Source organism: Lutra lutra, chromosome 11 (assembly GCF_902655055.1).
Source record: "Lutra lutra chromosome 11, mLutLut1.2, whole genome shotgun sequence".
Lineage (NCBI taxonomy): Eukaryota > Metazoa > Chordata > Mammalia > Carnivora > Mustelidae > Lutra > Lutra lutra.
In genome coordinates this window covers 52,814,879-52,840,733 of record NC_062288.1, presented here as the reverse complement: position 1 = coordinate 52,840,733, position 25,855 = coordinate 52,814,879, and the positions used below count along the sequence as shown (strand labels likewise).

Here is a 25,855-nt window from a genome sequence, read left to right as displayed (position 1 = left end):
GCTATAATACGGTTGAGAGATGATAGTGGTTTGGAACAGAGTGGAAGCAATGGGAGTGAACAGAAGCAGATATATTTCAGCTATATTCTGAAGACAAAAAGAATACTGTGTGGTTCACTGACATACATGAGAGTTTGAATGAGGTGTCAGTAAGGAGTCCCAAATGTCAAGAGTGAGAAAACTCAGTGGATGGCTATGGTATTTCCAGAATTGAGAAGTTTTGGAGGAAGATAATATCTTCAGGGGGATGATGACAGTATTTTCAGGAGAATATTTTCTCAGTATCTTCAAGAAATGATTAGGACGTTCTGAGTGCCAAGTATTTTTGTGAGGCACCTCAGTGCCTGATTTTTTTCTGGTTGACTAGCAGTTCTTGGATCACACCATCACCATGCCTAAGCCAGTGGCAAAGATAGTCTGCCTCCCTGAATGATGAAATAAAATTTCTAGAATTTATTCTCATTCCCTCTGGTTGGCCTTACTTGTATCTTGTGGTCATCTCTGAAGCAATCACTGTGACGAGGAGGATAGAACATCCAGTTCATTAAAGTTGGTTCACAGGGCTGTGGGAGGTAGGAAACACATGACTGAAAGTGAGGGACAGTGACTTCCTCAGCAGAAAAAAGAGGTAGGATTGCCAGAAAATGGGTAAATAAATTATAAAGACCAAAATAATGGCTTTCTGCCACCAAATATAATAACTGAAGCAGTAGAAGTGAATAAAGAAAGATAAAAATGTGTAGTTTGACATTGGGGGAGGGCATCTTTGTGAAAAATACAGTTAGAACTCTGTTTCTGAGTTCAGATGGAGGCCAGTACTCGACGTATAGATGTGAGTTTTTGGCAGAGAAGTAGTAGTGAAAGCTGCAATGAGTACAGAGTGAGAACTGACCCTTCAGAAATACCAGCAGAGAGTAAGGGTAGGAGAAAATGAACCCAACAGTGGGACTGATGAGTGAAGGACAGAAAAGAAGGAGGGCAGCCAGGGGTGTGGAATAGAATCCTGTGCAGAGACTATTCCAAAAATAAAAGAATAGTCAGTAGAGTATCATTGATAATCTTGGAATGAGCAATTTTACTGAAGGTAGGAATAAAAACTATATGTATTACTTTATTCAACAAACAATTATTGAGAACCTACTGCTTGATAAGCACCATGACCAAAGACCTTCCTCTCCCATTCCAACAATTTCCTAAGTGTGTACTGTACACCAGGGACCATTCTAAGTATTCTGTTTGGAAGCAGGGTCTTGGTGGTAGTTATAAATATGAAAAACATCTCTCAAGGAGCTTAATGTCTAGTGATAAACATAATAAACATGAAAATAACTGAGTCAAAATGTAACAAGGTCCAAAAAGATGCACACAAGATACTATGAGAAATAAGAAAAAAAGATGGAATCACATCTGGTCAGAAAACTTGAGATGGGCCCTGGAGAATAGGTAAGAATAAGAACAAAATTTTGTAAGTGGAAAAGTAGATATAAGCAAAGATGATACAGTGAATATATACAAGGATTATTAAGTCCAGTTTGGCTGTAGGCTATCAGCAGGAGACCAGTTTGCAAACTGGAATGGAACTATCCATCTAGGCTCTGATAACAAGCCAAGACATTTGATGAGTCATTAAAAAAAATTGTATGAAGGAGTGAGGTACTAAAAATCATGCTTAGAATGGACTTCAGATGATGTTCCAGAAAGAGAGGCAGAGAGGCTCTCTAGAAAACTCTAAAATAATCCAGGGGATTATCTGGCTGGCGAGGGCCTGAATGAAATAAGAGGTCTACTGTGGGTGTGTAATTCATGGCACACAGCAATGGATTGGTAGAAATGATACAGAAAGGGAGGGAATCAAAAGTACCTCTGAGTTTTGTGAAAATAGTGGTTAGAGTGATAGAAACAGGAGAGGAACGAGGGGAAGCAGATTTGAAACTCCTATTTTGTGAGCGTAATCTCCCTGCTGGATCTCTTTTGTTGACTCCCATGCATCTGGCTGTGAGCACACTGAGCTGTAGAATGATTGTAGGCTGAGCTAAAAATAGATAAAGCTTTCATGGTGACCAACATCCTGTGTTATTCTCTGGTCTCTTGGAACAGGGACCCCTTTAGACGTGACATTTTGCTTTGAAATACCACGTTCAGCGGCAAACATTATTGGGAACACTTAGAAGACTTTCTCTACATCAAATAGAAATTAATACATCTGATAATTACTTTCTAAAAGATACTCCACTAGTAAGCCTTAAAGTCTTGTTAATTGCTGCTCATCATATCACTGCTGGAAATTAGAGAAAATAATAGTGCATACATCAGTGGGTACATACTGATTTGATATGGAACAACCCACCTCCATGAGGGAGGGAACAAGAGCAAAGTTACACACAGTTTTTGGCCCATGGCAAGATTCTGTGAATGAGAAAAAAACAAAACAAAACAAAGAATGAATATCTAAAATATTTTTTTATAATTCCTGTCAGGAATTCAGATACTGGTCTGTACTTATCAGAAACTAAAAAAATATATATATATATATATATATATATATATATATATATATATATAATTTTAATAATTTTATTAATAACTTCACGTATTTGTGGTTTATTGGGTAGAGAAATTATACCAAGTGTATTATAAACATCATAAACATTATCTCATTAATCCTTTTAATAGTGCTGCAAGGTAAGTTTTAAGATACTTGTAGTAGTGTGCCTATTTTACAGATGGGGAAGTTGAGATTCAGAGAGTTTAAGTAGATGCTAGAAGTCCCACTAATTTGTGTGGCATAGCCAGATTTAAAGCCCATGTTTTCCTTACTCCAAAGTCTGTACTCCTAACCATTGTGCTATATATATAAAGATATGCAGTATCTTTTAAGCTCTGCCCATAAAGAACAGTACTGATTCTAAATCCCAGACCCTAGTCGACAGCACCCACCAACTAACCTATCCCCAGATTGAGAAATGTCCCGGGGCCTACATATAACTCCTCTAATGCTCCAGAGTACCCCGCAAATTCAATATGAAAAGCCATCACAAATGCCTTTTTCCTACTTGTAATCTCATTCTGCCAGCTGATGCATAACCATCACACTATCTATCTTGTCAGGGCAAAGGGGTTATTTTCTCTCCCAATATATGTGTTTCCTCTTCATGCTATTTAGCAGAAAAATCATGCCAACCCCCTTCTTCCTACTTCTGCACTAAAACCCAAAATAACCGTAATATCCCTTTTATCTAATCGGATGTTCTTCTTACTGTTTCCCCCTGAAATCAGAGTAAATCTTAAAATCACATTACATTTTAACCAGTCCCTTCAGCTTGTTCCAGCCACTGTAGTTACTCCTCACAGACACCTTCGGGAACAAAACACTATTCACAGAAACGAGCATTATGAAATTGTAATCTTTAAAACAAATATTTGAAAAGACATAGTACATGATTGTTCCTCCTTCACAGATCCTGAAGCTGTATTTTGGTTACAAATTGTGCAAGCCTCACTTTATTTCTGAGGGAATGATGTCATTTCTTTTGGGTTCTGTAAATTATAGAACTACTCATAAAGGAAAGGAAATGGATAGTGGATGGTATTTGTTTATAGACTTATAAACGTTGTAGACCCAGTATATTTTAATCTGTGTTGTGCTATCCGAGAGTACAAAATGGCCGGCAACTGGTATAGAACACCAGAGGGCCAGCGCTTAAAAGTGTCTCCCACTCGACGGCCAATCTCGGTAGGTAAAGGCTGATGCGTGTTGTATCTCGTGAGATGAAGATATCAGCAGGGAGGGCAAATGTTATGGGCCAGAAGTAATAATGATTAGGAACATCAAAGAGCTGGAAATTTGTTAGAAAGAAATCTCCTGGCTAAAAGAAGGTCTGCCAATTTATTGATTTGCTTACCAGGCAATTCCATGGCTGGCATTTTTTTCTTAAAGAGACACAGAGACAGTGGGGTTACTGGGGTGGTTCAAGTCAGTTAAGTGTCCGACTTTTGATTGCAGCTCAGGTCTTGATCTCAGGGTTGTGAGTTTAAGGCCTGCACCAGGCTCCATGCTGGGTATGGAACCTACTTAAAAAAATGAAAAGCAATAGAGAGAGAGTCAACAGAAGGTTTAAGAAAGAATGGTCATGAAGATGGCTGAGAAACCGAGGCATGCTTGCCCTAGAGAAAACACAAGGTTAAATGGTGTATTTGTCATACTCTGGGGGCAATGGGTGGGTATCACAGGCATAAAGGCTTCAGGCTTAATGAAAGAAAAAACTTTCTGACAATCAGAATGACTTTAAGTTGAAAAATCCCGCCTCCCTTAGTAAAAGAGATCAATCCTAAACTGAAAAGACTCTTGTCGAGTCAGAATTGCAAATAATATTGATGTTGGACACCTTACGATTCACTGGCATTCTAGTTTCCAAAGCAACAGATGGAGCTTAGCCTCAGTAAGCAGAATTGTTTGTGAAAGTTGTTTATTTGGAAGAAAGAGGATTAAGGGAGGAGGGGAATCTGGAGGAGCTGTTAAGGAATACAAGGCAAACTCACAAAAAGCCTTGACCTTCACTTTCCCTGAAACCAGGACTCTCCAGGACATTTAGCACTGCTCTGGATTATTATAGAGGATTCTCACATACACATAAAGCAGGAAAATGGTGTTTTTCCCACATGGATACTAATTTTTTGTGTGTAAAACCCACCCAAGTTATAGGATGGATTTTAAATGGATGCCCTTTGGGGATTCTGTGACTTAATTCAGATAAATTATTCACATGGTGGGAACTTAAAAGCCATCAAGGAAAATATTTTCATGAGCTCTTTCCAAAGCATACTTTATGAGGAGGTTCTCTCCCACTTTTAAGAAAGTTGCCTCTGTTGGCTTTTTTCCTGTCTTGTTATGTTCATTAATTCCTAAATGCTAACGCCATAGATCAACATGGCATCATGTGATCAGAACAAAGTTCTGGAAAGATTAAATGAAACATCCTATTATTTTATAAAACTTTACATTAGAGAACTGGGAAAATATAAAAGAGCTAAAATGACATTAAAATGACCAGTGATCCCACCACTCAGAGAAAGTCACTGTTTACATTGTGATATTATTGCCCTGGCTTTGCATGTATGAAAATAATAATTTTTGCAACATAAGAACAAAATGTGCCTAGTTTTGCAGTCTGCTGTTTTGTTAAAATGGTGTTATAGCATTTCATCATGGCCCAACATATTCTAAAAAAAGAAAAATACCATGATTTCAAGTCCTAAATTTTAGTACCTTAGTTCAGTCTTCTGCTTTCACATAGATCCATACAACTATTTAAGACTACTATTACCTGCACCTCCCCAAAACAGGTTTGCCTTAGCTCATTTTGGTAGACTACTCTAACTTGCTACCTGACTTTAAAGCTAAACTAAATATATTCTTTATGACCATAAACTCATTTCTTTTTCTTGTCTCTATATTAGAGAGTTAAACATCCTTAGAATTTTAATATTCCCTTTCGATCTTGAAAATTAGAAATCTTTTGTGACTGCTTTCTTCCTTAGAATAATAATACCATTGTCAGAAAGGTAGGATGAGACAGGGAAGAGTGCACACACTTGGGCATCAGAGTGATCAGGATTTGAATTCTGCTTCTGCCATTTCTTAGCTGTATACTCCCGGGTCTCTTTTGTAAGATCACTTAGATTTCTCTTGACCTTCGCTTATTCTTCTGTGAAATGGACTGTACATGTGGTTTGAGAAAACATGCTTGAAGTTTCTTGATTATTATAATCCCACGCTAATACTTATTGATTATAAGTTCCCTTCTATTTACGGTTTGATAAGCCGTCCTGTCTCTTCTTTCCAAGCTCTGTCATTATCCAATTTTGGTCAGCCACTCAGCGAACACCTCTGAAGCTGTAAGGTTGAATGGAGGAAACTGGAAACTTTTCTATTGTCTTTACCTATGACTTTTATTCTAAAGGGAAATCCACAGAACTGAATGATGTCCAAGACAATAATTAATAATAGTAATAATAGGGGCACCTGGGTGGCTCAGTGGGTTAAAGCCTCTGCCTTCAGCTCAGGTCGTGATCCCAGGGTCCTGGGATCGAGCCCCGTGTCGGGCTCTCTGCTCAGTGGGGAGCCTGCTTCCTCCTCTCTCTCTCTCTCTCTCTGCCTGCCTCTCCACCTACTTGTGATCTCTCTCTCTCTGTCAAATAAATAAAATCTTAAAAAAAAAGGAAATAATAGTAATAATAAATATATTTATTTATTGGAAATAAATGTATTCATGAAAAAGTTAATTAATTGAAAGGAGAAATTTTTTCTAAAGAACTGCTCCCATATAGAAGTAAGACCACGACTTAAGTTAAATTGAAAAACAGGGCTGTGAATTAATTGGTACCTACTGCCACCAAGTGGTAGGAGAATACTTCCTTAAAGACTAGGATCCAGTAGCCTTTAGGGGGAAAAGTTCCCTTACCACAATTTAGTAATTTATCTGTGGACCTGAACTTCCTTCATCTGTTCCCATTGCATCACTACCCTAACAAAGAGTTGGGGTAAAATTGTTATTAGAAAATCCTAAATTAGTTTAGCCGCTAGACTTAGAAAGGCCAGTGTTTACCAAATGCCAGCGGTATGGTATGAAAAATTTGTCTGAGGATCAATTTTCTCAACTGAATATGTGACTTAAATTAGGTGATGTGTTTAAAATGTTTAGCCCAGAGCCTGATATCTAGCAAGTGCTCAACAAATGTTATCTCTTATCTTTTTGATAATGGCCATCCTAATGAGCATGAGGTAATATCTCATTATGGTTTTAATTTGCATTTCCTTAATGACTATTGATGATGAGCATCTTTTCACGTACATGTTGTCCTTATAGAAATGTCGATTCAGGTCCTTTGCCTGTTTTTTAATTTTTTTTTAACTTTTTAATATACTGAATTGTATGTGTTTTTTAATATATTTTGGATATATATTTAGATATTCTGGATATTAGTCCCTTATCAGATATATGATTGCAAATATTTTTTTTCCCATTCTGTAGGTTGTCTTTTCACTTTGTTGACAGTTTCTTTTGCTGTGCAGATGCCTTTTTAGTTTGATCTAGTCCCACGTGTTTTTTATTTTGTTGTAGGTGCTTTAAGTGTCGTACTCAAAAAATCATTATCAAGATCCATGTTAAACAGCTTTCTTCCTATATTTTATTCTAGGAGTTTCATGGTTTTAGGTTTTACATTGAAGTCTTTAATGCATTTTGAGTTAATTTTTGTGAGTGGTGTAAGATAATTTCATTCTTTTACATGTGAATATCCAATCATCTCAGCACCATTTATTTCTCTGTTGAACATCTTGGTTCCCTTGTCAAATATTAGTTGAGCATATATGCTTCAGCTTATTTCTGGGCTCATGAGTCTATTCTATTGTTGTTTTTCTGTTTTAATGCCAGTACCATACTGTTTTGATGACTATCACTTTATAGTACACGCAGAATTCAGGAAGTGTGATGCCTCCTGCTTTGTCCTTTTTATCTCAGGATTTGTTTGGCTATTTGGAGTCTTTTTAGGTATCAGTTATAATGTCTATTATTTTTTTCATTTATAATTTGTTTATTGGGTCCTTTCTCTTTTTTCCTTGATTAGTCTAAGTAAGGGTTTATCTATTTTGTTTATCTTTTCAAAAAGAACCAATTCTTAGTTTGGTTCATCTTTTCTATTGCTTTTCCATTCTCTCCTATATTTGTTTCTGCTCTGATCTCTATTATATCCTTTCTTCTGCTGACTTTGGGCTACACATCTGGTACTACCTTTGCTCTGGGGACGTTCAGCTCTGCCTTCCTGCACTCTGCTCGAGTGCCACTGGGCCGTACAGCTTCAGGACTTGTTGCCACCATTCTGGTCAGATGGGCCCAGAAAACACTCCCCACAGCAGGGAAGGCTGTGAGTCAGCTCTCTGTCTGGGCATGGGCAAATCAGGCTCTAGGGCCCACAGAACTCCTCACTGGGTATCTGAATCGGGCATATCTGCACCCTGTTGAGTTCCCTGGTTAGTTTGTGTGTGTCCCTGACCTGGTTCTACAGGTGGACAGAGATGCTGGTTGGGGTTCCCTTGGGCAATACCAGCTCAGTTAACTGAGATCCGTGTGCTGGGGGTTGCAAACCTCTCCCCTGCTTCTCTATCACAGTCACATTCCTGATGGTTAAATCCCATAGATTCCCCTTTAATCCCCATGGTATGAGGTCAAAGTAGGGGCTCCCACAAAATGACCCACAGTGCCGGTAGGGTTGGTTATCCCTCCTGGGTTCTCTTTTTTCTCGCTGGAGGAACCAGAGACTCATGCAAGACTTTGCTGCACAGTGACGTGTGGTCTGGGGGAGGGGCAATGTGGTCAATATATCGTTGCCTTTCTTACCCTACAAATACAGTCTGTCTTGGTCTCTGTGGAGCCGTGGGGTGCTTCAGTCTCACCCCCGTGTTCCACGGTTCTTTCAGTGGGGTCTTCTTGAATAGCTGTTACTTCTCATGAGGGGGAACAAAGTCAGGAACAATCTATATCACCATCTTGATCACGTCACCCTAAGTTCTAAATCTAGATCTGGCTGTAGTTCCTTCCTGCTGAGGTTCTAGGCAAAGTATTAAAGTCCCCCAACTCCCACAGCACTATAAAGAATATAAATTAACCAATGTTTTGGCAAGTGGCCTAAACTATAAAATCTGTCTGTGGATGCCAGTTATAATTTTATACACTAGGAACCATAAAGAGTCATCTATTATTAACCTTAAATAAAAAGAAAGGTAAAAATAGCACAGCTGTTTCTGCACTTACAGTAAATTGTTACCTGGCTTTCTATATTCGGTAGTGGCAATTAACCATACCTGTATACATTGTCCTGGCTAATTTATGGTCACAACAGCAAACAGCCCAAGACGCTGAGGAGCCTGAAATGTCTTCTGTTGCTTCAGAGGTAGACTGCAGTGCCACTTCTGGTCACCACACTCCACTTCTTTGAAAATGGATCTTGTAGCCATGTGGTAAATCTCAATCAGAATGTCAGTGTATTTCATAGAATCCTACTTCAATCTCTTGTCAGAGCTGGACTCTGCACCCTAAGAGGAGGCCATTCAGTCACTCTCCAAACATTCCCAGAAGGACCTCACTCCTGAGGAAGCCCAGGCTACATTGTGGACAGGTCTGTTCATGAGAAAAATGCTCCTGGTAATGAGTGGAAATTTCCCTCTAACTCCTAGCCCTTATTCTTGATTACAACATTTAAATCCAGAAACTATAGGCAACACTTTAAACCAACACCATTTCCCAGATACTGCAATGAACAGAATTTTTGATAATCCTGTTCCAACCTGTGAATATGCATGTCCTGCAGGACCAAATGTACCTATTCTTTATGATGTATCTTTCCTCAATCAGGTAATCTCATAGATAGGCATTTTTATGGTCTTGGTACTTTAAAATGAATAAAAATAAAGGTCCTCAGAGTTATTTCATGAAATCTGGATAGAAATCAGAATGAAGGGCACCTGGGTGGCTCAGTGGGTAAAGCCTCTGCCTTTGGCTCAGGTCATGATCTCAGGGTCCTGGGATCGAGCCCCACATCGGGCTCTCTGCTCAGCGGGGAGCCTGCTTCCTCCTCTCTCTCTGCCTACCTCTCTGCCTACTTGTGATCTCTCTCTGTCAAATAAATAAATAAAATCTTAAAAAAAAAAGAAATCAGAATGAAATGCAAAAAAAAAACAAATTACCATTTTTATCAAATTAACTCATAGAATCCTCAAAAGAATAATTTTAATTGGGTGGAGTTGAACCCGAAAGTGGCCCCTGACACTTTGTCTCCAGAAGTTTGGTATCCTCTTGGACTCATCGGTCCTGGGTCCTTCAGATGGGACATGGGATGGCCCAGGGCCTTCAGAGCTGACAAGCTATGCATCAGGAAGGGGACCACTGCTGTGTGTCGTACAATTCCTTCCTTAATGTTGCTCTTGTACCCTCTTTGATTTTTTTATCAAGTTCTTTTGAAAATATTGGCTTATTTTAGTTATGGTAAGGTGATAGACAGGGACTTAACTTACTTTAAGTTTTATCCACAGCTGAGGCCAAGAGTGATAGTGACTGTGAGGAAAAAGAGAACACAAATTCCAGACGAAGTTTAAAACTAAGGTGATGGTCATTCTTTTTTTTTTAATTTTTTAATTTTTTTATTAATATATAATGTATTGTTCACCCCAAAGGGTACAGGTCTGTGAATCATCAGGTTTACATACTTCACAGCACGGTGATAGTCATTCTTGTATAGCCGTCCTTCCCACCAGAGAGATTTCTCTCATAAGCTTTTCATTAGGAACGTTTTATGATGTGTCTATTAAAAAACATATTTTTTGACAAGGTGTTTCTAATTTACTTAGAGCTAACATGAAATGGGGTATAATGCACAATAAGTAATAATTTGGGAACCCCCATGTTCTGCTCTCATTGAACTTCTGCCACTGACTTACTGTATGATTTTTTTGGCTTCTTAATTCCTCTCCCTACAAAGTGGAAATAGTAGAGTGGTTGTTTTAGCCTTCCCAGAAATACTGGGAGAGAGAACCCAAATAGTAAGTGTTGTGAACTTCTGAAAAAGTAAACTTTGGAAATTTGAGAATTTATCCCAACAGAATACTTGAGAAAGTATTTCCATTTGGGGTCCTTTAACAGGAATCAAACTAAAAGAACTGGAAGATGAGGGTAAAGGTCCATCTGCTAAGATATCTTGTAAACTTTATTCCAGTAAGGCAAATAATCTTTGTGCTGAAGGATCTTGCTGGAGAGTGCAGCATTTAATATTTTCTCCAGAGCCCATTACCCAAGTCTGTTTTTTAATGCTCCAAAATTATTTCTTTTTTTTCTACTTTATTATTTTTTCCTATAATCTTTGTGGGTTTTTCGGTAAAAGCACACCTTAACTCTAGGAAATAGAAAATCTGTCAGGCTTAATCTTTTGCCCCTTTAAGAGCCAGTACCTAATGTCTGGCTCTCTGACGCAACATTTTCTTATTCACTGTAGTATCACCTTTTAATACTATGAAGACTTGGGGCGCCTGGGTGGCTCAGTTGGTTAAGCAACTGCCTTCGGCTCAGGTCATGATCCTGGAGTCCTGGGATCGAGTCCCACATCGGACTCCCTGCTCGGCAGGGAGTCTGCTTCTCCCGCTGATCTCTCTCTCCTCTCATGCTCTCTCTCTCTCTCTCTCTCTCTCAAATAAATAAATAAAATCATTTAAAAAAAATACTATGAAGACTGTCCATGCAACTTCACTGGGATAATACAGTTGCTGAATAATAAAGAAATGAATCAGTGGGAGGTTGGAAGAAGGGTTCAAAATTATTTTATGATGGTCCTCTTTATCCAGAGAAAGCTGAAAGCCATCACATCAATAACATAAATCACTGAGGCTCAGAAACCACCATTCAGAACTGTTCTGAAGCAATTCAGAAACTCAGCATGTTCCCTGGGTCCTTTATTAACTTAAGTTTATAAATCTTCTGCACCATTATTGTACTTCAATTAAATGATTCCTTCCAAAATTTGGTCCTCAAAAGCCTCACTCTCCAGAGTCGCTTCCCAGAATCTGTTAGTGTTAGCAGCCTAATTTGTGTTCTTAAGAGATATTATTTTAGATCTATAAAGGCAATGAGGAATTTTTAATCAGCTCTCAGTTTTATAAATTTTCCACTGACCTCTTTTGAGGATTGATTTATAAGTTTCCCTATTTACCTTGCTTGAAGACTCTCTGGCAGTCAGATTGAATGAGGTTACAGGAAAGATGTCATGCATGTTTGCCAGTATTTAAAATCAGTTTGAAGTTAACTAAATAGGGAAGTGGAGAGAAAGGACACTTGTACCTCTAGTAAATTTCAGGTGTGTTAAAAATAGTGCTCTGCAACTGTGATTACCCATGGAGTTTGGAAACATACTAGCTTACTCTTTCCAACCTAATGGTTTTCACAGTCCAATTATGTATGCTGACAGTCTCTGGCATAAATACATTCAGGAAGAAAACTATTATTTCTTACCTGATCCAAAATATTCGTTATGAGAACTGTAGCAGACACAGAAACTTGGCTAAGTCATATAAACTATAATGCTGAACCACAGAGTGGGAGTAAAATTCTTCTCTGTGTTAACTTTTGCAAGACTCTAATCACCTGTTCCAGACTCTCTTAAAAGAGAGAGGGAGACAGACAACAATAAAGAGAAAAAGTTGGGCAAGAAAACTTCCCTTTGTTAATGTCCTTTAAAGAAGGACAGTTCTCTTCCTTAGAGGCTCTCTGTGGAGCACGGAGAGCTCCACTTTTGCTTCAGTCTAGGTGTTCTGATCACCAGAAGTGATTTTTCATCGGGGAAATGGGGTAGGGGAGGAGAAAAAAGCATAAAGACCTTAAAAGCCACTATTCTTTGATGGGGGAAGTGAACCTGTCAAAGAGAAGCCACATAAAACTTGCCATGCAAGTGCATAAAATGTCTACAGTAGGATCCAGAGAAGACAACATCAGTTTCCTTCCCTACCCTCCTAATCATGGTTGATAGAAATATGAATGAGCAAAACACCCTTACTTCTCCTGGGTTGCTTCTGATAACTGTCTTTGCCCCTGGGAATGAAGAGACAAATACTCTCCATTAAATCCTTCAGGAAAGAGAAGAACCTTCCTTCATCATATAAGCCTAGGGAGTCTCTGGAGTCTGGTATTAGACATCCATCCGTCGCTGCCCCTTTCAGGCCTTCTACTCCCATGGTGGGTCCCACATGTGGCCAGCTCCCGGTGGCGCCAGCTCACCTAAGCCAAACGGGAGAAATAAATCAGTCCTGCGATTCTATACCTAAGGTTCTCCTGCTCTAAGGAGCAACACAGTTACTGCGGAACTTATCCAAGATGCAGATTCTGGGACCCCACCCCACCAAAATTTGATTCAGTGGGGGCCCATGACTGTGCATTTATAACAGATATCCCCATGTCATTCTGATAAAAATGGTTCACAGAGGCAATTACTTGAAAAAGTCTTGTCAAGGCTTCGTAACTGAGGTCACATAATCTGAATTGGGTCTAATCATGAAGGCAGCCAAAAGTGTTTTCTCGGATTATCTGGTTGTTGAGGGAAATCTTGGTACTTGGAACTGAATAAATATTCAGATGGAATTACTGTATGAGACATCTGCCCTCAACTGGGAAGAGATCCCTTCACTTTGAGATCTTACAAAAGATTTCAAGGAGGATTCATGTGGTCTGGATTGTTATAATTGTGACATAAGCTCTAAAGTTTGATGAAGTTGTTTTTAGGGACCCTACTCTGCCTACCATAGTATTCTCTTTTTCCTCAGAGGGAACATGTATAGATGGTAGTTACCTGCCTTTAGTTATGGTCCATCCAGGAACAGGCCATGGCTTATAATTATAAAATGAGGAACTCTTCTTTTTCCTTTAGAATCTCTGCTTTCAGGCAGAAAGGCTTGCCAGTCATAGTATCCAAGGGCTTGAAAGAACCCCAGAGTAACAGACCAATTGATCTCACGTTTCAACAAATTTAATTCTGATGTTTTTAATGTCCTGAAGCTTTTGGTGATACCTGTTGACTGTTTTTTACATTATTTGATCAGACAAGTATCTGATTTCTTCCAGGAGCAAGTTTCTGAATGTGACTGGGATAGTATGTGCATCAAGGGACAGTGCCTGTATAAAGGACATTTAAAGGGGAGATTGAATTATAATCAGTTAGAGCTGTTTATAGAACAAACTATGTGATAGTAAGTAACAGCATTCAGTTGAGAGTGTTGAGTCACTGCCCAATTTCTAGTTACACCAAGGGGAAATACCTATGGTTTGTCTATTGAGAGAAAATAAATCAACAGCTGGGATATATAATCATAGGGCCCTTTCCCAAGCCATTTTCTGTCTCACATAATTAAGAATACAAACTAATATAATGTTATATGTCAATTATACATCAATAAAGATTTTTAAAAGATTACAACCTTTTTTAGTTTGGGAAGTTACTCACATTTTAAAAAGATCTTCTGGCAGTTACCATTCAGTGTCAAGGTAATATTTTTTTCAGCAATTTTTTTTTAAATAGAAAGTTCTACTCATGCTAACATCTCAAGGACATCTGAGGTTTGGGAAGGAAACTTTTGAAACCCACAAAGCTAGGATTGTGACATTTAAAAGGTCAAAACCATCCAAATTATTTTCAAATGCCACCATTGAGAAGAGAATTAACCTAATCTGACCAATCATGAGTGTTTCAAGAAAACAAAAAAGTTAATGGGATTTGATTAAATGAAAAGAATAATTGCACCCAGTTTTGTATCTGTAATTGGCTAAATCTGATTAGTTCCTGCCCCTCCCCATGCATCCTGTGATACATTCATCCACCCATCTACCAATTCATTCATTCAGTTTAAAATTCCATCTTGTTATCTAGAAACTTCTTTTCAACAGCATAGCTGTGGCAAAGTTGGATATAAAAATAGATGATCTCTCACCCTAACAGTACCAGTAATGGCAAATGAAATAACACATTCAATTGCACTTTTATGTAGCATGAGGTTCAAAACTGTTTCTTTGCTCCATAATTTCTTTTCTTCACTCGCTCGCCCATCGTGAAAGAAAATTCCCTTTTTCAATACATTTTTTTCCCTAGAGAACTGAGAGACAATCAAAGTGCTTTGCAACATAAATACTGTATTTCAGCCACTACTATGACTGTTTTGAACTGAAAAAAACTTTCCAAGTAAAAATGAAATGTGGTGGTCATGGAAGCTACATCTACTTTATGCAGTGGCTTATGATTCATTATATTTATATTATATTTAATATATTATATTTATTATATATATTTATTATATATTATCATATATCATATATTATATTTAACTGATAATAAAACTATTCATCCTGATAAGGACAGCCAGAAAATCACTATCACATCAGCAACAATATCAGGGAAAATATGAACTACATTAGCACAGTAGCATTTTGTGTGCTAAGCTACAAAATAATTCTTTAAGAGACTCCAGTTATCATACTTGAACAGGTGATTGAAGTAGAATAAAAATATACAAGAACGGGTGGTAGCAAAGCAAATCATCAAACTTTCAGTCCATGTACAAGGAGAGATACACAGTTTAACCAGAAATAGATTTCTTTCCAATCAGTCTCCCAAAATTTAATATTTGTTTTCTTGATCATTTTTCTCTGTCTTTTAAAGAAACCATTAATTTTGGCAAAATTATATAAATCATTAAAGCTTATCAAAGTATTTTTTTTAAAGATTTTATTTATTTATTTGACAGACAGATCATAGGCAGATAGGCAGGCAGAGGTGGGGGTGGGGGAAGTAAACTCCCCACTGAGCAGAGAGCCTGATGCAGGGCTTGATCCCAGGACCCTGAGATCATGACCTGAGCCGAAGGCAGAGGCTTTAACCCACTGAGCCACCCAGGTGTCCCAAAGTATTAAGTTCAATTTGTGGTTCATTATGTTGACGGGGGCAAGTAGCATTGTTTCTACTTTCTAGTATGTGTATCTTGTGTAATGGGCAGTGAATTTCAGTGAAGATTGTTTCATCTGAGATGGTTCAATGTGATGTGGCAAAAATTTTAATAGCTCTCTTAAAACAAGATTGGCCCACTATCTTTCATAATCCCTTCACCTAACACTTCCTTGTTCTTCTGGTCCCTGTTTTTATCTGCTTCCATTACAACCACGGTTTCAACATTTTCCATTATATAATTTAAAATTGAGAAATTCTACAAGATCCCTTCTTTTACTCGTAGTCTTTTCCCAGAATAAACTTTTCTTGGACAGAAAGAAATACTCCATAAAGTATTCATTAACGAGCATCTAGGTCAGAGAGAAACGAAACAGAGAGGCAGACAGAGACAGAAAGGCAGAAGGAAAGAAGAGGTTTTCATTCATTTGTTCATTTTAGGGATCTTTTAGCAAATCCCTTCCGTTCTTTACCTAGTGGACTGTTTTTTCCCTTCTATTTTTCCTCTTACGAGGAAAACTGAATGCATTCACATTTAGTCTGATTGCTTACACTACTGAATTACTTATTCCAGCTTATTTTATAGTTTCACTTTATTTCCTTTCACTTTTTTATTTCCTTTCACTTTTTTAAACTTCCCTGACATCTGTCGGTTCAGTCTTTACTATCAAATTGTATTTTTCTCTTTATTTTTATTTTCTCAGTCTCTGTATTTTAAGGCACAGATTTAAAGTTGTACTTTCCGTCAATATCTAGAACTAGTTAGCTATTCTAGTTATTATTACGTATTATAATTATTATGTTATTCTGCTAAATGATAAGAGTCTTGGAACTCTCTTTACATCCTCTTTACCCCCACCTCACCCTGTCTCAGGCCAGAGTTGCTTGCGATATCCATTCTAAACAGATACTAATTTTCCCAATCAATACTTTTGAATGTAAAAGATTTATCGTTTCGTTTTCTTTTGTGTTTTTCTCCTACATTTCTTTCTTATCTCATGGTTTTCCCTGCTTGTTTTCCTTAGCAACTTAAAGTAATTCTTGTAGAGTGTGTCATGTACAATGTTTTGGAGCCTGTATTAGCCTATTGCTGCTGGAACTGCCACAAACTTAGTGGCTTAAAAAACAGAAATTTATTCTCTCGCAGTTCTGGGGGCCAGAAATCTAAAATAGGTCTGTGGGGCTAGATTCCTTGTGGAGGCCGCAGGAAGGAATCCATTTCCAGCTCACAGAGGCTGCCTACATCCTGGGCCTCACAGTCCTCCTCCCTCTCACAGCCAGCAGGGTGGACTCTTCACATCTCCTTCCCTGTGTCTCTCTGTGTCTTCTTGGAACCTTTGGTCTCTTTCCGCCTTCTTCTCTTCCTCTTAAAGGACCCTTGTGATTATATATTTAGGGCCTACCTGGACAATCCACAAAAATCTCACCTTGAGATTCTTAATCATATCTGCAAAGGCTTTGTTGTTGTTGTTGTATAAGGTAACATTCATGGATTCTGGGGGATTAGGACATACATCTCTTGGAAGAGCCACAATTCAGCCCACCACAGTGCTTTTGCCCAAATGATCCTGTCTTTTTTGTAATCTCTTGTGTGAATGAGAATTTGACTGGATGTCAAAAGTTCAAATGTACTTTTTTTTTTTTTTTTCAGAATCTTGTCTGTATTTTTTCTTCATATATTCTCCTAGGCTGTTAGTGCAGAAGGCAGTCATTCTAGTTAGGAACTGATTGTGCTATTACAGTGATTATCTTTGGTGCATTTATCTTTTCTATAATTCCTCTAGTTAGAGTTGCAATCTGTATTTGCATAAATCCTGGAAATGATAAGCTTTGCTACCCCTTTGCCAGGGGCTTAAAGCATTTGCTTCATAACAAAGAAAGCCTAAGGACAGAGCAGAGCTTTGCTCCGCCTACCCCTTCCTCACCCACACCCACTTATGCGACAACCCACATCCCCTTCTCCTGTCTCTGCAACAAAAGACACAGCGTGTGTCCAGAATTTCCTTACAGGGCCTTATTCTTCTTTGAATTGCAGGTATTTCATTGCCTTGGACTTCAGCATTCTGATGGGCTCTCAAAGTTACCCCTGTCTTCGTTTTTTTTGGCTTTTTCTTATTGTTTACGTGGGAATTACATCTTTGTTCTTTTTCCATCTTAAGCAAAAGCAGAAGGCTCTGTGCATGAAGAGCATCCACTCAAAATACAGAATGCTATTTCCATTACAGCTCCATTTCAGACTACAATGAATCACAACCTTAGTCATCTTTTGAATTTAATCTAAGTTAGAATCAGATGAATTCCGCTCAGAGGGCTAACTAGCTTCATTACATAGTTGCACTCCCTGTCATTAGATCATTTCATTTATATAACTTTATAGTAAAAGCAAAGCAAATAACTCTCCCTGGGTTTACATAGCCCATTTTCTCAGAAATACAATTATTTGTCTCATGTAAAAGTGTGTCTCTAATTCAGATATACATGTTTCCAGCTGTCAATTTTATTTTTTTAAACAGATCTGTTTTTCACTGGTTTCATAACGTGGTGTGAGCGCTTTGCACCCTTGATAAAGTTATATTGAGAAAAAAAAAGTATTTTGAAATATAACAAATTCCCTATATAATAAGTTTCACTTAATTGTAGACTGTTTTATGATTGATCTTATAATCATTCTTATTACAACAAAAATTAACAACAGGAAGGGCAAAGAGAGCAATTATAGATGACCAGGTGTTGATTGAACACTTCTGGTTGGATTTGCTAATATGATGCCCTGTACTAGCACTGAAAAATCCTTTTGAAGAGCATTTCATTACATTATTAGAAATAAATTAACTCACTTAAAAAAGCCTTAGATTACATTTGTGACCTTGATGAGTGACCTTGAGCAGGTCACCAAGACTGTGTGGACCTGTACTTCCCCATGTACAAACTGCAAGGACTAAGTTAAGTCATCTTTTAAGATCCATTCCAGTGTTGGGCACCTGGCTTGCTCAGTGGGTTAAGCCGTTGCCTTCCGCTCAGGTTATGATCTCAGGGTCCTGGAATCGAGTCCCACATCAGGCTCTCTGCTCAGCAGGGAGCCTGCTTCCCTCTCTCTCTCTGCCTGCTTCTCTGTCTACTTGTGATCTCTCTCTGTCAAATAAATAAATAAAACCTTTAAAAAAAAAAAAAAGATCCATTTCAGCCTTGTGATTTGGGGTTACAGACTGCCCATGAAATTGAAAGATCGTTTACTGCTTTCTTGTGCTGTTTTTATACTTCTCTATAAACTGTGATGGCTAAATTTCAGCTAACATCCCTTAAAGCCTCCTCATAAATTTCATGATTTTATATACCGCCCATTACATGTGTAGATGTTTTCTCAAACTACAAGTTTCCTCCAGGGAATGAGGATTTTGAATACCCTGACAGAAGTAACTATCAGGAAGTATTTATTCTCCAGGCCTGATTGAGAGTAGAAACATACTGTTTGATTCCCCTTGTATTCCACCTCCCCCACACCCTCAAGCCCGGACCTTCCTTCCTTAGTGGACCATATAAGGAAGTAATTTTATTGCCACTTAGATGTTCTAACCACGTGGCTGGGAAGGAGAACTGGGCCTAAGCTCCTGAGGTCCCCTCGAGCTTGGCTGTGAATAAATAATGGCAATGTTTACAGATTTCAGAAGAGATCCAAGAACACAAAACTACATTGCTTTCAAATTACTTCAGGAATGAGTTCTGGGTGAGTGGACTTTCAGGGTGAGTAATGGGTTAGTCAGGCAAGCAAGGACAAGGGCATGCTGATCTGAAGCTTGGAAGCACCAAGGGGTACAAAGTGGAATGGCTTGAGCACAGCCTTAATAGACATGAGACAGGATCGGTAAGGAAGAGTCCTAAGGACTCTTAAGGACAAGTTCATGTGGACCCAAGACACAAAGGTGGGGGGTGACCAGTGGTTACTCAGAAGTAGCTTTTTAAAACTTCTGAAAACTATATGAGTATTCAAGTTTTATAAAGTTCTGAATTTTTATGTTCTCATGGTTTAAGGTATTAAAATTACTTTATTAGATTAATAATATGTTAACCCTTGTTTGTCATAGGCTTTCTAAATATGATCCCAATTTATTTTTTGCTTTTGAGAGGTGTGTTATTTTTTACTATACTTGTTTTTTTTTTTATACATTTACATATTCAAACTGTTTCATAGCTATTTTGGTGTATTATGTTAGGGAAAGTTTGTAAACTGCCCTAATTCCATTGGATCTTGGTCTTTTTGCCATTAGTTTGAAAGATCATCTATGTTTTAAGCAAATCCTTATATATCCTTGTGCTCTGATCTGTCTTGCTGCATCATTGCCTGCTTTATAATTATTTTGTTCCCTTATATGGAAAGATCCCTGCAAAGGGAAACTTCAGTAACTTATTATTTCTTTTTCCAATTTTGGTGATGTTTCTCACAAGCATTTTATTTATTTTAGATAATTCTTAGAATATTTTTATGTATATATTTATAAAGTCTACCGATGTGTGAAACCCTGTTAAAACCACTTACATTATTAGTTCTGACTTGAGATAGCACAATTTTAAAAGAAGATCAAAAGGAAAAACTTAAGTGCACTGCAAGCTTTATTTGCTAGTCTGAAAGCCCTTAGTGAGCTTATTATTTATTGACTGTATTATTTTATTTATATGGTTTGCTTCCAGCCAGATGTATGTATAAACATTCAAATGACTCTATTTCTAACCAAGTTAAATGATTTACCATTTTCCGATAACCAAAGTATCTAATAGTGTGTCATTGGTAGACTATTTGATGCTTCTTCTTTGCAAAGCAATTATGTCACCAATGTGCTTATTTACAAGAAATGACATGCCATCAACAGCTTCATCTCCTTGAGTTCTTCCAACGTATGCACAAGTACCATATTTCTGGTAGAATGAGACATAGTTTGAGAGGTACAAAGAATGTCCCTAAAGGACATCTCCCTTTCTGATGCCTTCTCTTTTTGTTTGTGTGAGATTCACTACCTGTAGTAGAGCCCATTAATTTCTAATTGCTTAGAAATCAATTATGAATGAATATATCACACCACTTTTCTCCCTAAGAAAGTAGAAAGGGATAAGAAGACAATGAAAGAAAATAGGAGGAACAAAACTCTAAATTTATTTACTTCATAATTTTGCCTGATATAAAACTGACTCCGGTTTTGCTTAAGTACCAGGATTACCTATATCAACTTGGCAAAGAACAAATTTTCACTAAAGTTAGCTTTTTTATCTCTTACTCTTCTAGAATGAGGTATTTTCCTTTCCAGCTTTTGATGGGAATATAAAATTTTCATTCTTCCCTGGAGCAAGTGTCATGAGTGAGCTATAAGCTAAAAAAAAAAAAAAAAAAATAGAGGTTTTCTTATCTTTGAATATAGAATAATTTTTGTTCTTTTCCCTTCCAGTTCCTTCTTTGTGGCATATGTGGAATATTGTGCGCCAAAAAAAAATCTGGACTTGTCGTAAGTTTCTGCCTTGTTTGTATTTTGCATTGAAGTATTTGAAATATAGGAACCCGAAAATGGAAATGATGACAAGCCAACTTTCACATACTGAATATTACTCATTTAGGATGAAAAGAGGACTGACAAATAAATAGTGGCTTTTTCATTTAAAAAAAAAAAAAGCCCATCAAGAATATTAGAGACTATGACAAAAGAAAAAGAAAGAAAAGCTTTGAGATACTCTTTAAATGCATGAATATGGAACCCATAATGACTGCTGTGGTTGACAGTCTCCACTTTTCCAGTTTATAGATGCCTAGACACTCAGATACATGAATCTTTCAATAAGCTAAAAAAGACATGGCTTGAGTTCATGGGAAATTTAACTGTTTAAATGTGGAACTGGGCCTACGGATTACTAGCTTTGACTGTGAAGTCAATTTTGCAATGCAGCAAAACAGCTGTGTTGTTATAGTTACAGTTACTTCCCAATGATTTTTTTTATTTAATTTTATTTTATTACTGTGAATGCAAACATAAGTGTTTTCAGATGTTTTACAGTACTATCATGGGTTTCCGGGGTATGGAACTTGCTCCCAGTTAACTCTGATAATGGCTGGAGAACTTCTGTATGCTGAGGTGGGGATTCCCCACTTCCCTCCATGATGTTTTTTTGGAGAGTTCAAAAGAGGGAAAAAGCATTTTTTATTTTTTTGTGTGCGATAGGAAAGATCAGAGACCATTGTAAGTTAGCAAAATAATACTACACTTGGACCCTAGAAAGCGGTCTTTGATCCTAAAAGGAGGTTTCCAGGGGGAGGCCAGTTATCTCAGGAGGGCAGGGATGGGAGTATTAGTTATTTTTGTTTAACTACTTTTTCAAATCACATATTTTGTGTGTGTGTGTGTGTGTGTGTGTGTGTGTGTGTGTGTGTGTGAGGATACCTCTTGTGACCAAAAAAAATGAAGCACCTATTGCTTTAGCCATGTGAGATGTAATTTTTAAAAATTACCTAAACGGAGTTTTAGATACAAATTTTTGGAGGCTTGTAGTTTGCATCTAGGAATGTCCCATCACTTTTTAAACATGACCTTCATTCTCTCCCTACTTTTATTTTACCGGAGTCTTTATGGCTATATAATAACAATTTCTTGGGATTTGGAAGAAAGAAAGAGAGAAAGGGAGAGAGAGAAGGAGAGGAAAGAGAGAAGGAAAGGAAGGAGGGAGGGAGAAAAGGTGGAAGGAAGGAATGAAGAGAGAGGGAGAGAGAGAGGAGGAAGGAAAGAAGGAAGGAAGGAAGGAATAAAAGAAAGGGGAAGAGAAAGAGGAAGAGAAAGGAAGCAAAGGGCAAAGACAGAATGAGGAAGGGAGAGGAAAAATAGGGCAAGGCAGAGGAGAAGGAACAGGGGAAGGAAAGGGAGGAGAGATGTCTTCATCTATTTGGGCTGTTATAACAGAGAACTGTAGCCTGGGTGGCTTATAAACCACACAAATCTCTTTCTCACGGGGCTGGAGGCTGGACCCGGTTAGTGTAGTTGGGTTCTGGTAAGCTTCTCTTCCAGGTTGCGGATGTTTGACTGTGTCCTCATTTGGCAAAAGGGGAAAGAGAACTCTCTAGAATCTCTTTTCTAAAGATACTGACCTTAATTAGGAGGACTCCACCTTCCTGACCTAATTATCTTGCAAGATTATCTTCCTGACCAAATTATCTTCCCACCTTCAAATACTATAGTATTAGGGATTAGGCTTCAACAGTTGAATTTAGAGGGACACAAATATTCAGTTCATAGGAGAAGGGAAAGAAGGAATTTTTAAAAAGGCACTAGTGTCTTTTTTTCTGTCTTTCTAAATTCTCTTAAGAGTTATAAAAAATTCATTAGAGCTGAACTTTTTATAAACTACCATCCACTTTAACCTCTTTTACTCTTTGATATTCCCATAGATGACATTTAGCTATCAAGGGTTCTCTACCCTTCAATCAAATTGCATGATAATTTCTCCACTCCAAGTATCTCTGGAGTCTAAATTCTCTAGTCTGGTGAGATTTGAAAATCATGTGTGGTTATAAATGTAGGTATAGATTTTAACATTTTAATTCCTAGGTGAGAATGTTCTGTTGGCACGTGTTAATGAAATGTCATGACTTTCAAGACTGAATGAGACTAATAGCAGGAGAGATTACATATTTTCTTATAATAATCAAATAATTTGTCATTTACTTTCTTAATTAACAGTATTCATTATTTGAAGGCTAGAATGTAACATCTTCCCATATTTTCTGAGAATGAGCCAACACCAAAGTATTTCCCAAGAAACTGCATACTGTCTGAATATACTTTAAAGATAGTATATTGATTCTATATGAAACTGGGAGCGACAGGTTCCCACTTGGGATGATTCAATTATTTGGTCATTGATACTCAGTATTATATTTAATCCACCATAAAAATATACTCATCCATCATTGGATTTGTAGTCTTGGAGATAGATACTGCGAAACAGACACAATAAGGATGCTAAATTAAGTTAGAGTTACAAGTTGCAAAGTGCTTATAATTCTTTCTGCCCATCATGCTATTTCACTAAGCTATTTCAGATATCTGGGGTCTTACCCTTTTCTGGGAACTGCGTGCCCTTAGTTTAGATGACATGTTATCAGGGAAGCTTTGTCTGAAGCTCTGGTTGGGCTACGTTCTCCTCCTCCTTATTCCAAGGGCAACCAATTCATCCCTCTTTCTTAATATTTGCCATGCCAGGTTGAAATGTTAGATCTCTCTCACATAAGACCCCATCATACTCAAGGGCAATAACTATGAGTTACTCTTTTTTTAATAATGCCAGCAGCTGCCTCACTCAGGGCCTAAAAGATGCTAGGTGCTCAATAAATGCATTTTAAACTCAGCTCACATCAACAGCAAATAATTCCTGATACTATAAAATTAAATGCTATATTATGTTACATACCTGTTTGCCCAATGGGATTTTGCCAAAGGAGGAGAGCAGCAAATCCAGGAAGGCTTTCCGAAGAGGATAGGACTGCCTTTGGGTCTTCCATCTAGGAGTCCAAGAAAGAAGCGACATCATTTCCAGGAAATGGAAAATGTCATTGAGATGGGAATGAACAAGCTGTAGGATTGGCAAGACAGAGGACTGGAGTGAAGACCATGTTCTGGAGAAAAATGGAAATAAGTGTGGATAATTAAATTAGTATCACACTATAAAGTATAAGGAGAGCCCATGGGGGAATTTGAACTAAATGCAAATATAAAATAAAATCATTAAAGCTTTTGGAATATTCAGTTAAATTTATGATATTTAGGTAGAATAAAACCCCCAAGGTCTCTTAACAGAGACCCAGATCAAACCAGTAATAGGATCAAAAGCAAAGCCTCATCCTGTGTTTCCCCCAAAACAACCAGAGGGTATTCTTGGAATGTCTATTGTGTATTCTTCACTGTGGTGCCACAGAGTAACAAAAAAATTGTAATATTAAGGGCCAGTTCACAGGGAGTCCCTAAACTATCATTTGGGGAGACAGATACACAATAAAACTCCCAGGAATGAAAAAGAGAAGGAAGCAAACTCCCACACCCACATAGCTAGAGAAGTATCAAGATCTGAAGTTTGGTGGGACTCATGACAGTTCAATGAGAAGATATTTATATATTTTAGGGGGATTAACATAGTGAAACTGGGTTTAGAGTCAGAAAATCTAGATTCAGTCCCTAAACTTGAGTGTTACCTGCTCACCATTCATGGTCCAAAATGTATATTACGATTTCTCTCAGAGGTTTGCTGGGTGAGATAGTATCTGTGCAGGTTCCTAGCATAGTAAGCACATAGTAACTAAATATGATTTAAGTCTGAATTTACCTTGAAGACAAATTTTGCTTACTTCAGGGTTTTCAAAAGATGTATCCTTAGCCTTTATACAGTCAGCTGTCCTGAAACACTGCGGTCTGTGCTCTCTCCACTGAGTCTGCTTGCACAGAAACTTGGTGAAAGGAGAGCGCCTGCCCTCTGAGAAGCACCAAAGCCCCTTCCCTTTACTGTAGCTCAGACATCCTTGAGGTGCAGCAGGACAAGGCACTGTGTTCTGGGTCAGCCTGGCTCCCTCAACCTTGACACTCCCTTTCTTTTTTCTTCCCAGATGATCCTTTTCTCTGCCTGCTGCATCTGTGGACTCATTGGGGGCATCCTGAATGTTCAGTTCCTTCGGGCAGTGACAAAGAAAACCTCTTCCCTCTATCCTCTGCATCTTGCCTCCATGTCCCTTGCGTGCATCGGGATCGGCGGCTGCACCCTCTCTTCCTGGCTAACTTGTCGACTAGCCAGCTACGAACAGAGGAGGATGTTTTCGGAGAGGGAGCACTCGCTGCACCACTCTCATGAAATGGCTGAGAAAGTAAGTTTTGTACCTTTTCTGCTCACCGCTAGCATGTGACGAAGACTGCAGTCAAATCTCGGTCAGTCAACTGGCAGCTTTAGACGAGAATTTGAGGAATTGGATTTTCTATAACTTTGGCCCTATTGGGCTAAGAATAGAAATTTTGTATTATTTTTTTTCTCTGCTATTTTGGGCACACCTATTTTCAACAGTTTCATAGCTCTCTATCTATACCAAAACACAGTTCCTAAAATAGCATTTCATAAAATAGTGAATGCCTTATAAATATGGATTTTTATGTATTATACTGAGGAAAAACACATAAAACTAAATACCCTCTCAACAATGCCAGTTTTAGAAATCTAATGAATTCCCCTTTCTAGCTCACCTCTTGTGCTTGTAAGTAGATGCATCTGATTATGTAAATTAATTTTGAAGCATAAAAGGACCTTTTAATAAGGCAACAAA

General features: G+C 38.0%; 1 protein-coding gene and 1 long non-coding RNA gene across 7 annotated transcripts in view; one reads left to right on the top strand and one right to left on the bottom strand.

The window, feature by feature from the left end:
• Positions 1-25,855, top strand: part of TMEM196 (transmembrane protein 196) — a 109,121-nt gene that overhangs the window by 76,780 nt on the left and 6,486 nt on the right. For 5 of the 6 annotated variants that reach the window (XM_047695988.1, XM_047695987.1, XM_047695986.1 and 2 more), the window contains 2 exons: positions 20,961-21,017; positions 25,151-25,405. In XM_047695988.1, coding sequence (XP_047551944.1) covers positions 20,961-21,017; positions 25,151-25,405 — 312 coding nt within the window. Of the gene's footprint in view, positions 1-5,860; positions 5,896-20,960; positions 21,018-25,150; positions 25,406-25,855 lie in introns of those variants that run through there. The other variant, XM_047695990.1, reaches the window with a different exon arrangement.
• Positions 12,681-25,236, bottom strand: LOC125081387 (uncharacterized). Its single transcript, XR_007121667.1, has 3 exons — positions 24,896-25,236; positions 23,965-24,169; positions 12,681-12,815 (listed from the first exon to the last, which is right to left on the bottom strand). It is a non-coding gene; the product is annotated as an uncharacterized LOC125081387 (long non-coding RNA).